Below are 16,013 nucleotides of genomic sequence, written 5' to 3' on the forward strand. Positions count from 1 at the left end.
ACCTTCTCTTGCCTGACCCTCTACCCCAACCGGTCCTGGTCTTGGTCCTTCGGCCCCTGAGGCCAGCCCCCTTCCTAATCTCCAGCCTCCTTTCTTTCCATTACTTCCCAGGGCCCTGCCTCCGCCATATCCTCCTGGCGTTGGCCTTCTCACGTCCCGGCTGCACCCAGAAGCCAGTGCTCCTTTCCAAAGTTTCAAGACCTTTTCCTTCGCCTTCTCCTCTATTCTTTTTGTCCACGTACTTCTCTCAAGCAAAATTACTTTTGCGAAGGGAAGGGCCAGGGTTGGGCAACACTGTGAGATGGACTAAATCCATCTTCAGCAATGTCCGACCTGCCTTCCGGCAGCACAGCCACCCGAAGCCGCCTCAGCGAGCGGCTGCCGCACCCGCGCCACCCACCGCCGGGCCTCGCGTTTTCTCCAGCTCCTGAGCCCCTGGTCCGGGGTACCTGTTACCACCTCGTGAAGCTTAACACGCTGCAGAATTCAAAAGAGCAACATCCAAGAGTCCTCAAACTTTTTCAACCCAAGAGACCCAAAAGACACCACGCTTTCTCAGGGGACACTACAGTTAACTATGGCCTTTAAGAAAAGAGAAACGAAGAGAGGACGGTATGCAGGCCCCCGGCCCCCAAAGAAAAAAAAAAAAATATATATATATATATTTATGAAGGGAATTGGAGACAAAAAGATAAAAGGGCGGCCTGTGCAACTTATTTTAAAGGATTTTTGTTTGTTCCTGAGAGACACAGAGAGGAAGAGACCCAGGCAGAGGGAGAAGCAGGCTCCATGCAGGGAGCCATACGCGGGACTCGATCCCAGGATCCCGAGGGATCCCAAATAAATAATATCTGCCTTTGCCCTGAGCCAAAGGCAGATGCTCAACCATTGAGCCACCCAGGTGTCTCACGGCCTGTGTAATTTTATTTTATCTTTTTAAAGATTTATTCTTTTATTTATTTATGATAGACACACAGAAAGAGAGAGAGAGAGGCAGAGACACAGGCAGAGGGAGAAGCAGGCTCCATGCAGGGAGCCCGACGCGGGACTCTATCCTGGGATTCCAGGATCGCGCCCTGGGCCAAAGGCAGGCGCCAAACCACTGAGCCACCCAGGCATCCCACAGCCTGTGTAATTTTAAAAGCACCCCTCACACTCCTTCCAAGTAATCTGAAAAGACAGCCATAAACAACCTAACACAGAACAAAAACTAATACACACATCCGGAGTTGAGCGTGCTTTCATACCAGGCCCATGCTAAACTGGAACAAATTTTTTTTTCCCTGAAAATTTTAGGTGGAGTTCAAGATACATAGAGCAGGGAACAAATATCAAAAGGATACAGTTTATGAACTTCTCACAGATTGACAAGATCCCTATACCCAGAAGACATATCCTAAAACAAGTCATTCTGGTTCTCCAGAACTCTGCTGTGTGTCTTTTAGTCACCCCCGCCCCCCAATTCCAAGGCATAACCACTGTCAAGGGTAAGTGGTAACCAGTATCCTAACTTGTAGTATCATGGATTAGCTTGGCCTCGTTTTGAACTCCATATAAAGGGAATCCCAAAATATGTAATGTCTTGTATCTTTCACTAAACATTATGTAAGATTCATCGCTGCTGTATGTAGTTGCAATATGTTCATTCTTATTACTACCGAATATTCCACTGGGTAAATATCCTACAATTTATCTATTCTACTGCTGACATTTGGCAGTTTCCAGTTTGGGTCTAATATAAATAGGGTGCTCCTGCGAATATTCTTGTCCACGTCTTTTGAGGAGTATACAAACTGATTTCTATTGCACCTATGCCCGGGAGTGGACATACTGGGATAAGGGTACGCGTATGTCTATCTTTAGTAGGTACTGTCAACTAGTTTTTCCAAAATGGTTGTTATCACTACACTAAATATCTGAACCGCTAAGATATTTTCGATAACAAAGTGCATCCTGGCCATGCTTAAATAACACAAAATACTGAATTTTTTTGTCCATATAGAAGTAATAAATATACTAGTTGAGTCTAATTTTCTGCATTTTTTTCTATCAGTGTTAAAAAAAACTTTATTACTTTTAAAACGTATTTTGGAATAGTTTGCCCTTCTACAATAACTGAGTAGGTGTTTGATTTGGTGCTTATATACTGGAACATGTAGAGACAGAGCCTAGCTTTTTACTAAATACTGGAATCTAACCACTGATGGTTTGTTTCACTTTGCAACATCAGGCATATTGGAGAAAAGTTAATTGAGCATCTACTTTCGCCAGGTACTGCATTAAGCACCAGCATCCCTATATTATTATAAGAAAAAAATATTTGTAAGAGATGAGAGGTATTTTTAATAACAGCATAAATGAAGCCAAGGCATTTCACTCTCAATGATAATCTACAGGCCTCTCAGATACTCGCCTTCATTTACTGAGGTGTTTGCAAGTGGCTTATGTTTAAAATAACTATAGCATAGGAGAAACAAAAAATTATATTCATTTATAAATAGAAATTTTTCATAACTTTTTAAGGTTTATTTGAGAGAGAGAGAGCGCGAGTGTGTGGAGAGGAAGGACAGATGGAGAATCCCTCAAGTAGACTCCCTGCAGAGTGTGGAGCAGGGAACCCAAGGGGGGACGTGCTCATCCCAGCATCCAGGAGACCATGACCTGAGCTGAAATCAAGAGTCGGATGATCAACTGAGCCACCCAGGTGCCCCAGAAATTTTCAACAATTTTATTACTCACAGTTATTATGACGAATTAGCCGTGAAACTAAATATTTTTTCTTAGATAATTAAATTTTCTTGTCTTCTCAATGTATCTGCATTAATCTGTAATAGTCCAAAATCCTTTTTTTAATTCTTTTTTTTAATTTTTTTTAAAGATTTTATGTATTTATTCATGAGAATACACAGAGAGGAGAGAGAGAGAGGCAGAGACACAGGCAGAGGGAGAGGGAGAAGCAGGCTTCATGCAGGGAGCCGGACGTGGGACTGGATCCCGGGTCTCCAGGATCACACCCTGGGCCGAAGGCGGTGCTAAACCACTGAGGCACCAGGGCTGCCCCCCTTTTTTTAATTCTTAACTAACATAGAATGAATGCCAGTTCATAGTGTGTCCATGAGTTAAGTAAACAGTTAATCTGGGAGGGGGAAAAAATCACAGGAAGAAAATCTAGTGAGTAATAATGAAATTGTTAATAAATTTAAATGTTTTATTACATTTGACCCTTTTTTGTGTGAACTCAATTTCTCTGCTTTCATTTTTTATCTTTATCTTGACTGGTATTCCAATATTCCCAATTTCCTTGGAAATGTAGATTTAGGAGTAATCATTTGTTGCTTAAATAATGACAGAAGGGGGAGAAAAGGCCACGGATACAGGATTACAAAGAAAGGATTGAAAACCAAGGGCTGAGGGCTAAAGCCTCAGGAATGTTAATGGCTGATTTCATCACAGTACTTAACTGATGTTTTCTTGTTAATCAGTTGTTTATTGCCATTTTCTGCCTGCTAAATGTAGATCCATGAGTGCAGAGATTTTTGCCTATTAACCCCGTTGTCTCCGTACATGACACAATATTCATAGAAATGGTTAATAGCGTTTAACAGGTACAGGAGGGAAGAGAAGAAATGGGGACAAAGGTGGAACAGACAGTAAAGAAAGAGAAATGGCGAAGACAGAGGAAAGAAAAAGAACAAAATCAAAATGTGTACTGAGCACCCTAACTATGTCTGGAGCTCTATATCAAGCCTCTGCCTTTGCAATTATTTAGTCCCGATAATGATGCTATGAGGTGCCTATTACCAACTACATTTTACAAATGAAGAAACTGAGGTTGGGAGGGAGGTAAAAATTCACATAAAGGCAAATAAACTCAGAATGATTTCATTCAAATGCCCAGTTTCTGCACCCTGCCCTGCTGCTACAAAGAGAGCCTTTAAATAACACTGATGGAAAAGGACAAACGGAGTACAAAGAAAATCAGAAAATTGATTTACTGATAGAGTAAATTAACAGTATCGCATAAGCTTACAAGAAGAGTTATTTTTTATTTTTTAAAGTCAATTTAAGTGCTCCATAATTGCAAACTTAAAAGAAAAATGTTAATTTCCAGAATGAATAAGTAATCATAAAATAGAATGGCATTTAGGGATTTTTTTTCTTTCATTCACATTAAACTATAAAAGAAAACTGGTATTAAAATGCAATTCTGAGTGGTATTTTTATAAAAACTGCTTGGCACACAATTTTAAACACAAACTTCAATAGTGTAGGAGAAGAAAAAAGTGAGCTTCAAGTAGTTAAAGTAATGACAGTAAAATTTTTCTTCAAAAAAATTACATGGTCAACCTTATTGATGTCAGTAATACATAAGTCACAAGCTAATAACATGATACTTCATTTAAAAAATATTTTGTAATCTCGTGTGGACAAAAGATAATATTTTAAGTACAGACCCAAACATGTTCATCTATCAATGCAAAAATTAATAGCATAGATTTTTAAAAGAAAAGATCTATGCCTAATGAAAAATAATATCAAGACTAAGGAATAAAAAAAAAAAAAAAAGACTAAGGAATAATGACTAGCCGGGAAATAAGCACACACATTAAATCATTTCTGTGATAATCAAATAATCAGCTATTAAAAAAGACAATAGCAGTTTGCTAAGTGGCAGAGACTATTCTAGGTGGTTTGAATGTGTAGACTTAACCAATTGTCACAGAGAACCCAAGAGTAGGTAAAACTGTAATTCCCATTTTAGACATTGGGAAATGAGGGTGAGAAAAGCCCCTGACTCGCCTAACATCACACAATTTTAAGTGACGAGACAGGGATACAAACCCAAGCGGCCTGGCTCTGCAGCTCCAGTGAGCGCTCTCTCCAGTGATGATTCTACTGCAATCACATGTTAGTCATTATCTCGGTGACCACTTGAGACTCTCTTAAAATGTCACTGCCATGATTATTTATAAAGTGAGAAATATTTGATAGAAACGAACTTTAACATTTAAGCCACTTTTTAAAACTGAGTGGCATCAATTACAACCTGCCAGAAGATATCCTGAAATTCCCTACCTATTCATTTCCTCTACAATCATTTGCCAGGTGTGCACCTAGGTACTGTGAGGCACCTGAATTTTTTGAGATGTTTTAATGCACGGATACACCAAAGTAAAAATACAGGCAACTTTCAGTTATTAATTGATTTCTTCTGCTCCACTTCCCCCACCAAACCCTCTCGCAAGGTCTAAATCTATTTTATCTTTGACTCACCCTTCAAAAAAAAAAAAAACCCCATAGATAATATTCATGTACTAAGTAATCATAAAATACTTGAGGAATCCCAAATAACAATATGAATCTCAATGTTTAATCCTTTTTTCATTAATCATAGTAGATATTTAATTCTTGCCTTTCTTCTTTTATTATACCCTTTTAGGGCTAATTAACCCCTGGCCATTAGTTTGTGCTAAGATATTAGGAAATTTAGGGACGCCTGGATGGCTCAGTGGTTGAGTGGCTGCCTTTGGTTCAGGGTGTGATCTCGGGATCCGGGATTGGGTCTTGCATTGGGCTCCCTGCATGAAGCCTGCTTCTCCTTTTGCCTGTGTCTCTGCCTCTCTCTCTTTCTGTGTCTCTCATAAATAAATAAAATCTTTAAAAAAAAGATATTAAGAAATTCATAATTTAAAGAGTAATTTTGAAATATATATACACATATGCCTATTTACCTATGAAGATACACATATAAATGAAAATGAAAAGTAGTTTTTATACACACACACATATATATGTATACATATATAAATGAAAAAGCTACTTTTTTTAACTACTTACTTGATTTGGCCTATATATATACTGCATATGCATATGAGCCCAGGCAACAAAGGTATAAATTGAAAACATTTTGAAATTTTAAGGGCTTTTTCCTGGATAGAAGATCCAACCTAACCCAAAAGAACATCACCAACATCATCAATTGGCCCATGTGAATAATTTCATTTGTATGAACCAAAGAAAAATGAATATTTAAAGGAATCCTTTTTTTTTAATTGAAATATAATTGAAAAAAGAAGAAATAATTAGTTTCGGGCATGATTCAATATTTGTATATATTGTGAAAGAATCACAGTAAGTCTAGTTAACATCTATCACCAAACAGTTACAATTTTTTTTTCTTATAGGGAGAACTTTTAAGAAGTACTCTCATCAAATTTCAAATACATAATAGAGTATTACTAACTATAATCACCATGCTGTATATTACATACCTTGTACTTATGTATTTCGTAACTGGAAGTTTGTACCTTCAGATGACCTTTACCTGTGCCCCCACTTCCCAACCCTGTCTCCGGCAACCACCAATCTATTCTCTGTAACTATGAGCTCATTTTTTTTTTAAGATTTTCTTTATTTATTTGAAAGTGAAAGAGAGAGATACAGAGCACACACACAAGCTGGGGGAGCAGCAAGCAGAAGAAGGAGAAGCAGGCGCCTGGCTGAGCAGGGAGCCCGATGTGGGGCTCAATTCCAGGACCCTGGGATCATGACCTGAGTTGAAGGCAGACACTTCACGAATTGAGCCACCCAGGTGTCCCAAGCTCATTTTTTTGTTTTAAAAGATTCCACAGATATCATATAGTATTCATCTTTCTCTGTCTTACTTATTTCATCTAGCATATAATTCCTCAAGGTCCACCCATATCATCACAAATGGAAAAGATTTCATTCTCTTTAATGATGAACAATATTCCATTGTGTAATATATACCACATCTTCGTACTTAATCCACTGATACACACTTAGGTTGTTTCCATTTCTTGGCTGTTGTAAACAATGCTGGTATGAATATGGGGTTGTAGATTTCTTTTCAGGTTAGTACTGCTTCTTTCAGATAAATAGCCAGAAATGGAACTGTTGGATCATAGGGTAGTTCTATTTTTAATCTTCTGAGGAACCTCCAATATTGTTTTCCACAGTGGCTGTATCAGTTTGAGCGTCCACCACAGTGTAAGCAGGTTTCCTTTTCTCCATATCCTCACCAACACTTATTCTTTCTCATCTTATTAATAATAGACATTCTAACAGGCATGGAGTGATACCTCATTCTGGTTCTGATTGGCATTTCTCTGACAATTAGTAATGTTAAGGAATCTTGACTCGAATCATTTGGAAAAGCCAACAAGGCTTTGTAACCTAATCATAACCATCTCTTAACTTCATTGCTTTAAATATTAGAAATTTATATACTAAATAAACATCAAGCATAAGATATAGCTGTAAATATATTTCAGATCTTAGGATAATTCAATAATATTAATGGCCTACAAAGCCACTGAAGGTTCAACATGATAAAATTCCTGCCTTAGGAAAGCTAGAAGCAAAGTTTATTAATCTACAAAACTAATATATTAATTCAAGGTTAATATAATAATTAACATCTATAACTGACATTGTTATCAGGCTTAAACACTTTTATTTAGAGAGTAAAATCTAAACCTATAAAGTTGCACAAAACCTTCTAAAAACTCTCTCACACACAAACTCCATATATATACATAGTAGTATTATAAAGAATTTACCAAAGTTTTCTTTATAATAACATAAGGTTGAAAACCATGTAAATATGTCACTCCTTTGCTCAAAATCTTCAATGTTCTCTCATATATCTAACAGCATCAAAGTCTTTACAATAATTTTCCATGACTGTATGATCCAAATCCCTATTATTTCTCTGATCCCATCTTTGAGTTATTCTCTCTCACTCTGTTCTGAAATATTCTCATTTCAGGCAGTCTCAATATTTGCGCCCTTAGTTCTTTCAGATCTCTGTATAAATGCCACTTTATCAGTGAAGACTTGACAACCCCATATATAAAAATACATCCCATCACCCTTTTTCTTCCATCTTGCTTTATTTCTCTCCAGAGAACTGATCACTACTTGACATACATATATGTTTAATGTTTAATATACTTACTATTTAATATATATATACATTGAACTGTTTGTACCTAAAGAGTGAAAGGTCCAGAACAGAAAAAATTATGTTTATTTTGTGCACTACTATTCCTCAAAACCTAAAATGATACCATTACCCCTGACAACAAATATTCATTGATTGAACAAATGAAAAAAAAAAAAAGGAAGCAACTGTATATGCACTATTATGAAGTGATACCTAAAATATATTACATTAAAAAGTAAGGTACAGAACAATATTGTTTTATGCACTACCATTTCTGTAAGAGCAGGAGGCATAAAGTGAACGTTTATGTTTTTATCTGTATACAATGCTTCTGAAATGTTACCCCTGAGGTAGGAAACGAAGAGACCAAGGAAGGACACTTAGACTCTTATATCTGTACATGTACTACCTATCCAGAGAAATTAAAGTTCTGCCTTTATGAATAAGATATACACAAGATAATCCTGCAGGAAAATCTACAATCTATACCTAACTCAATGAATACTAATTAATTTATACATGAACCAAGGTGTATTATTAGAATAAAACTGTAATAAAATCTTACGTGTTTCAATAATATATAACACACATTATTTCATTTCAGTGTCATAAAAATCCTGTCAGGCAAGGTGAATATACATTCATTCCTTCTTTCTATGGAAAAGAAAAGTCAGAAAGGTTAAGAAACCTGACTGTGGTTAGAAAGCAGAGGCAAAGCTCAATTCGGGTCTCTTAATTTTTTGTCTGGTACTTTTCTCAATATATTTAATGAAAAGAGGCTTCAAATTAACATTGATCTTATGCATTTCAAGAAAGAAAGTGTACCCGATGAGGAAAACAGATAAAGCTTCAATGATGTTGTCAATCTCAACTGTTATCAGTCCATTTTAGAGTTTAACTATAAAATTGAAAATATATCAGATACTACTGTAAAATGGACTACTAATGAGTCATAATGACAGACAATATTTAGTCAACAAACCAGATATTTTGTTGGTTGCAAATATAACAAAACAGGATTTTACTGACAGTGCTGTTCAACTAAGCAGAACTTAATAAGATTTGCAGAAGAAGATAAATAGACGTTGCATATTAGTCTAGCAAAAGAGCTTAAAAATGTGCAACTTCAGAAACATAAAAGTAAAGGCAATTATCTCTCAGAACAGCTAACCATATTTAAAAAGTAAGAACTCATTATGAAGTGCCATCAATTCTAGATATATCTGGGATCCCTGGGTGGCGCAGCGGTTTGGCGCCTGCCTTTGGCCCAGGGCGCGATCCTGGAGACCCGGGATCGAATCCCACGTCAGGCTCCCGGTGCATGGAGCCTGCTTCTCTCCCTCTGCCTATGTCTCTGCCTCTCTCTCTCTCTGTGACTATAATAAATAAATAAAAATTAAAAAAAAAAATTCTAGATATATCTGACGTGTAAGAAAGATTCTTTCAACAAAAATTATTATACGTGGTGCATAGCACATGCTATTATAAAGTAAAACAACTAGGTTGCTCTGGAGTGAAAAGGAAGCCAATTTCTCAACTTAACAGATACTGACTGAAAACTTATCTTCTTACAACTAACAGATAAAAACAAAGTAAAGTGATGCTTTCAAGTTAATTAATTAATTTTAAAAATAGGAAAATCAATGTTACTCAGGGATTAGAAATTTCTGGTATTTCCATCATTACCCAAGGACAGCCAACAAAGAATTCACCTTCCTCATAAGCTCCAAAGGCAGATTCTTCTGCCCTGAAGAGCTAGAATTGAAGAATGAAATAAAATAATCCTTGGTTTTATAGAACATTTAAACAACTCAAGATTCCTACAGATTTCTCAGCACATTTAATCTGCCAACAACCCAATCAGCTATGAAAGATTTATCTTCTAATTCAGTATTTCCCAAAGTATGTTCCGTTGCACTGTGGCCCCTTCAAGACGCTCTTTGAAAAGGAATTGGGTCAATATTTTCAGAGACACTGCCTTCCACACTACATTTCCCCTCCCAGGCATTGGATATTAAAAGTTTAGAAAATTCCAGCAGTCAGTACAAAGGCTTCTTTTATCTTAGCCCAGCATGTCCCAAATTCTGGAACTCCTTTCTCCTCGGAACACTTTGAGAACACCAAATTCTTTTGATTTTCTACTAACTCACTGGTTACTCACTTAGTTTCCTATTGGATCCTCCTCTCCTAGATCACTTAACTTGAAGTGCCCCAAAGTTCGATCCTTCTTTCTCTTTTCTTCTCTATTCTCTCTTACTTGGTGACTGCATACAGTCACATGATTTTAACTTACAACCCCCAAATTTATATCTCCAGTCCAAATCATACTCCTGAACTTGTGGCCCAAATACCAAATTTTGACAATGACTTGTTTTTCTTAAAAAGACAAACTAAAATCTTGCTCTTCCTCTTCAAAGCTGCTCGAGGTATAATCCTTCCATGCACTCAAAACAAATTTTAGTCTTCTAGTCTGCCTGCTAAAAACATTAAAATCATCCTTGCCTATTCTTGCCCATATCCCATATTTAATCCATAGGAAATCTCCTGGGGTCAACCTTCAAAATACATCTGGAAGCGAAACACTTCTTGCAACTTCCCATACTCCTCCCATCCTTGCTCAAACTGTAAACTATAACGTGGGTCACTGCAATAATTTTCTCCCATCTCGTTCCCCTTAAGTAGTTTAACATTTCTGCCATAGTAATCCGTTTAAATAAAAAGTCAAAGCATGTCATCCCTCTGTTACTGCTCTCCAACCCAATGGGGCTCCCCACTTCACTCAGAGAAAAGCTATAATCCTTAGTAAATGGTCCACAAAGCCCCAAGAACTGTTCTCCAATGCTTCTCTAAACTCGTTCCCTATACTCTCATCTTCTCCTCTACTCAGACTTCCTTAACCACCCCTCGAATAGTCTAACATCCTCCTGCATGATAGCCTCTGCAACAGGTGTACCCTCTGAAATATTCTTTCCCCAGAAGTTAAGGGATTTAATAGCTCCATTACCAGTCTTTGTTCAAATGTCAACTTCCCAATGATGCTTATCCTGACTTGAATTTAAAATTCTGTCCCAACCTCTAGACACTCAACCCTCTACTGTTTCTATTTCTTGTCATTTATCATTTTCTAGTAATAATATATAATTTACCACTTATTTATTAACTGCCACTCACTACAGATTGTGATCTCTAAGAGAGGGCTTTTTTTTCTATTAATTTTATTCACGGAGGTATCTCAATCACTTAGAAATGTACTTGATGCATTGTAGGTGCTCAGTAAATATTTTTGAATGAATAAATGAAATATACTTATGCCCAGACAATAGAGAAGTACTGTGTAATACTTAATATTCATTATTTTCTCCTTGGTATTTTGACCAAAATAAGGCCAAAGTTTAAAAAAGAAAACACTAGAAGGATGACTTCTCCTGGGACCCTTGGGGGGGGTGGGGCTCAGTGGTTGGGCCAGGGCATGATTCTGGAGTCTCAGGGTGGAGTCCCACATCAGGTTCCCTGCATGGAGCCTGCTTCTCTCTCCACCTGTGTCTCTGCCGCCTCTCTTTCTGTGTGTCTCTCGTAAATAAATAAATAAAATCTTTAAAAAAAAAAAAAAAAAGGATGACCTCCTGACAGAGATAATTATATTATCTGTCTCCACAATTTTTTTAGATTTCTTTAAATTAATAAACAGCCTGTCGTACTTACTGTATAATACAGCCAAAATAAACATTAATACATCTAAGAACCTGACGATACAACCTTAACTCTGATTGAATCACCTTAAAAATTGTATATTTTATAAGATCACTAAGATGGGCGGTAGCACCATACGGCACTCCTTCCACAAAAGCATTCACCACTGAAGAGTAAGTGTCCTGGTTAATACTGCCGATAATTAGGATCCTGTAAAAGGGTTAATTAATTGACTCTCTTACTCTTAAATAATATTTAGGCCAAATTTTCAAGATTTTCCATTATACCATAGTTTGATTTTTAGTTCTTCCAATTCTTCGATATTCAACTAGATTTTTTAATGACCCATTGATTCTTAAAATGTTATTTTATTATTTTAAACTACATGTATTATGGCATTCCACTGTAAATTCCTTAAAGAATTACTGGAGGCACTGCCTCAAGGAAGAGATATGTTCATGATTAACATTTCAATTATTTAAAATAAATTGGATAAAATGAAATGAGTTGCCTCACTCTGTAAAAACTTCCAGAGTGTTATTCACCATCACTTAATAATGGGTACAAGAGAAAGTTTAAAAGTGCTAGAAAGCAGTTTGTTCTCATAAACGGCTATATGTTCCCTCTGAAACATTATTTATTCATTTGTTAAAAATTTTGTCTTCATGATTATGAAAGATAAAATTGCAAATGATTGCAAGTTCCAAAAGAAGTAAGAACTGATTAACTGTTATATTTTAAGTTTCAAGGTCTGGTTTTTAGTCATAGTTACCAAATGAGGATATGCTATCATCCAGTGAGTTGAGTATCTTGTTTTGTCATAATAATGCCAATATGGGTCATGTGACAGAGAATTAAAATAAATTAGGGGACAGCCTCGGTGTTTCAGCAGTTCAGCACCACCTTCAGCCCAGGGCCTAACCCTGGAGACACGGGATCAAGTCCCAAATGAGGCTCCCTACATTCTCCCTCTGCCTGTGTCTCTGCCTCTTTCTCTCTCTGTGTCTCTCATGAATAAATAAATAAAATATTTAAAATAAATAAATTAAATTAAATTAAAAATAAATAAAATAAAATAAATAAAATAAAATAAAATAAAATAAAATAAAATAAAATAAAATAAATTAGGTAGTCAGTTCTAAAACTATCCGCCACTGAATCAAGCTTTGAAGTATCCAATTCCACACCCACATGGAGACAAGGAAGTATTATAAACTACACTCAGGGAACAAAGATTTACTAGCCAAGGTTTTTAAAACCCAAGTAAAAGAAAAAGCTTCAGAAGTTCCTCTGAAAGAATGCATATAACAGATAATTATCAAGAATCAGAAAGGGCCCTTAGTACATAGAGGAAAATCTTTATTATCTGATAGGACAGTAAAGGAGAGAAGGGAAATATAATACACAACAATGTAATATACAGATTAGTATGGCTCAATTAATAACAAACATGGGAATAATCACAATAATTTAAATATTTCATATTTTCACATTTATCACATTTTTAAGTCCTTTAATTTATCGAGATCCTTATCTGGCCCCTTCCCCAAGAACTCAGTGTCTGTTTTTTAGAAGCCCCATTTGCACAGTTTTTCAGTGACTCAGAATGCTCTACTGCCTTTTCTTTAAGAAAGGAGTGAAATACACTCCCACTGTGCCCTCTACCTCCCTTGCAACTCCTGCCTGTGTTTGTGTGGACCTCCAATCCCCAGAACCACACTGGGATGGACACCTTGTCTGTAAAACCCTGGGTAACTGTCAAATCATGACCCAGACTTCAGATTGTTCTGTATAAAATGCAAAACAAATGTTTTTATTAGCAACAACAAAAAGTGTCTCCTTTCTTACAGAGACACTGGAATATGTTTAACAATCAAATTTTACTATTAAGAACCACATAAACTAAAAATGACGATAATACCAGCTATAGTATCATTAACTATGATAGTTCTATCTATGGACTACATTCAGCTACTCACAGAAAAAGCCAAGGACATAGCTGAGGCTTTTTCAACCTTGGCACTACTGATATTTTGGGCTGGACCCTTTTTTTTGTTGAGGGTGTGAAGGCAGGGGCTGTCCTGTGCATCGTAGGATGCTTAGAAGCATCAGTAGCCTCTACCCATCAGATACTGCTATAGTACCTACTAACTATAACAACCAAAAATATGTGGAGACAGTGCCAGATGTCCTCTGGGGGGCAAAACTACTGCCTTGGTGAGAACCACCAACCTAAAATGGAAAGAAAGAAGGAAAAGAGGAAAGAAGGGAGGAAGAGAGGGAGGTAAAGTATTTATAACTAGGCATTCTAAACAGTTAATGAAACTACATAAAATGAAGCTGAATTTCTAGATGGTGCATTGAATGTGTTTATTGTAGTTTAAGAATATTTATATGAAAAATCTACTTTTAAACAAAATCAAATGTATTGTTAAATAGTAAACACATCATCAATCTCAGGTAAATAAGATTGTATTGTACTTAAGAAGAAAAAATAGGGAACCCTGGATGGCGCAGCGGTTTAGCGCCTGCCTTTGGCCCAGGGCGCGATCCTGGAGACCTGGGATCGAGTCCCATGTCAGGCTCCCGGTGCATGGAGCCTGCTTCTCCCTCTGCCTGTGTCTCTGCCTCTCTCTCTCTCTCTGTGTGACTATCATAAATAAAAAATTAAAAAAAAAAAGAAGAAAAAATAAATAGCTTTCTCCTTATTTCTTACTTCTATCTTAAGAACAACACTCTATCTTCCCGCTGTCTCCCAGGATGAAAAATACTACGGTCTTTGCACTCAGTTCTGAAGGCAAGAGAAGAGCTTTTTCCTCTGACTCTATAAGTGGTTCCAGAAAGTGTTCTCTGGATGACCTGAGGTGACTGACAAGCCTACTTTGCATTTATGGACAAGTTTAATAGGATCTGCACATTAACAAGACTAATAATTTGTCATAGCAAAAGAATTAAGTTTTGTATTCACTTGTTACCCAAATATTACTCTTTCAAGTTTTTCTTTTGATTACTTTTTGGCTTACCATAGATGTAACTGATCGTGCATCTTCTTCATAATTCACTACTGGAGGTGGCTCTTTCCCTTCATTTTCTTGTACTTTTTGCTCTAGTAATTCTTTCTGTGCTGTAAACTTTGCCTCAGTGCATCTCAGCTGCTGGACTGACTGTTTCAGCTCTTCTAGTGTCTGTTTTTGGCTTAGCAGAAGCACAATACTGAAAGAGAACACGTTAGACATAAATTATTTCAACTTCTTTAAAAAATGAAGACTTTAAAGAAAACCATATAGGTACATTACGCTTCTGTTTCATTTTCATCTTTGTAACAGTCCTTCAGAATCATTAGAATTATAAAACTAAACAGCTTGCACATCACGATATTTACTAAATGTTAGCATTAACAAAATGGAAGGGGGAAAAACAACAAAATGGAAGAAAATATTTGGAAGCAAAACCCAAATTCTGGATGCTTTCAAATCTAATGTAATCTATGGCATTCATTCTATTCAACAGCTAAACCATTTACCTCACAGAGTACGGACACTTAGGCTGAGAAGTGTGGCGCCTAAGGGGAATTAATACGACTGAAGCAGAATCTCAGTTTATTTCAAATCTCAAATGGAATGTAGCTGAAGGAAGACCTGTGCCTTGGGTAAAATAAATCATATCAAGGTGACAACCCAGGACGAAGCTGTGTTTATATTGCATGGGGTGTGTTTTTAGAGTTGGAGAAAACTGTTCTGACAAGGACTGAGGACTGAGCTGTCACTAAGGAAATGAACAAAAGTCCCCACATCTTCCCAATACCAAGACTACCAAGATAAGTGACTTCCCCATTTCTTCTTTTGAGAACTGCATAGGCCACATGTTCTTTTATTGTGACCTCTGAACCCCTGAAATCTGCCCTAAAGGGAATTTCAAACTATTTCAAATTCACCCACAAGAAAAAGGTAGTGGTGGCAAGGAATACCTTCTGGAAACACTGTCATACATGGCATATTAATATTTTTTTTTAGGATTTTATTTATTTATTTATTCATGAGAGACACAGAGAGAGAGGCAGAGACACAGGCAGAGGGAGAATCAGACTCCCTGCAAGGAACCTGATGTGGGACTCAATCCCAGGACCCTGCGGTCATGCCCTGGGCCCAGGGCAGGCACTCAACCATGGAGCCACCCAGGGGACCCGGCATATTAATATTTTAAAGAACGGTGTCATGTACCATTGAAAACAGGTCATTAAAATGTAAGTGACACTAAACTGTCAATAAGGGAAAACTTCAAAACTGGAGAATAAGATCAGAAAATGTCACCTTCTTAAATTAGAATCTAAATGGATCAATATTGATTGAATAAG

At 36.8% G+C, this 16,013-nt stretch overlaps 1 protein-coding gene across 7 annotated transcripts in view; it reads right to left on the reverse strand.

Moving 5' to 3' along the window:
- The window catches only part of FER (FER tyrosine kinase), a 435,215-nt gene that overhangs the window by 293,479 nt on the left and 125,723 nt on the right, over positions 1–16,013 (reverse strand). For 6 of the 7 annotated variants that reach the window (XM_041752267.1, XM_041752266.1, XM_041752262.1 and 3 more), the window contains one exon: positions 14,683–14,872. In XM_041752267.1, coding sequence (XP_041608201.1) covers positions 14,683–14,872 — 190 coding nt within the window. Of the gene's footprint in view, positions 1–12,932; positions 13,892–14,682; positions 14,873–16,013 lie in introns of those variants that run through there. The other variant, XM_041752269.1, reaches the window with a different exon arrangement.

Source organism: Vulpes lagopus, chromosome 4, assembly GCF_018345385.1.
Source record: "Vulpes lagopus strain Blue_001 chromosome 4, ASM1834538v1, whole genome shotgun sequence".
In the NCBI taxonomy this organism is placed as follows: domain Eukaryota; kingdom Metazoa; phylum Chordata; class Mammalia; order Carnivora; family Canidae; genus Vulpes; species Vulpes lagopus.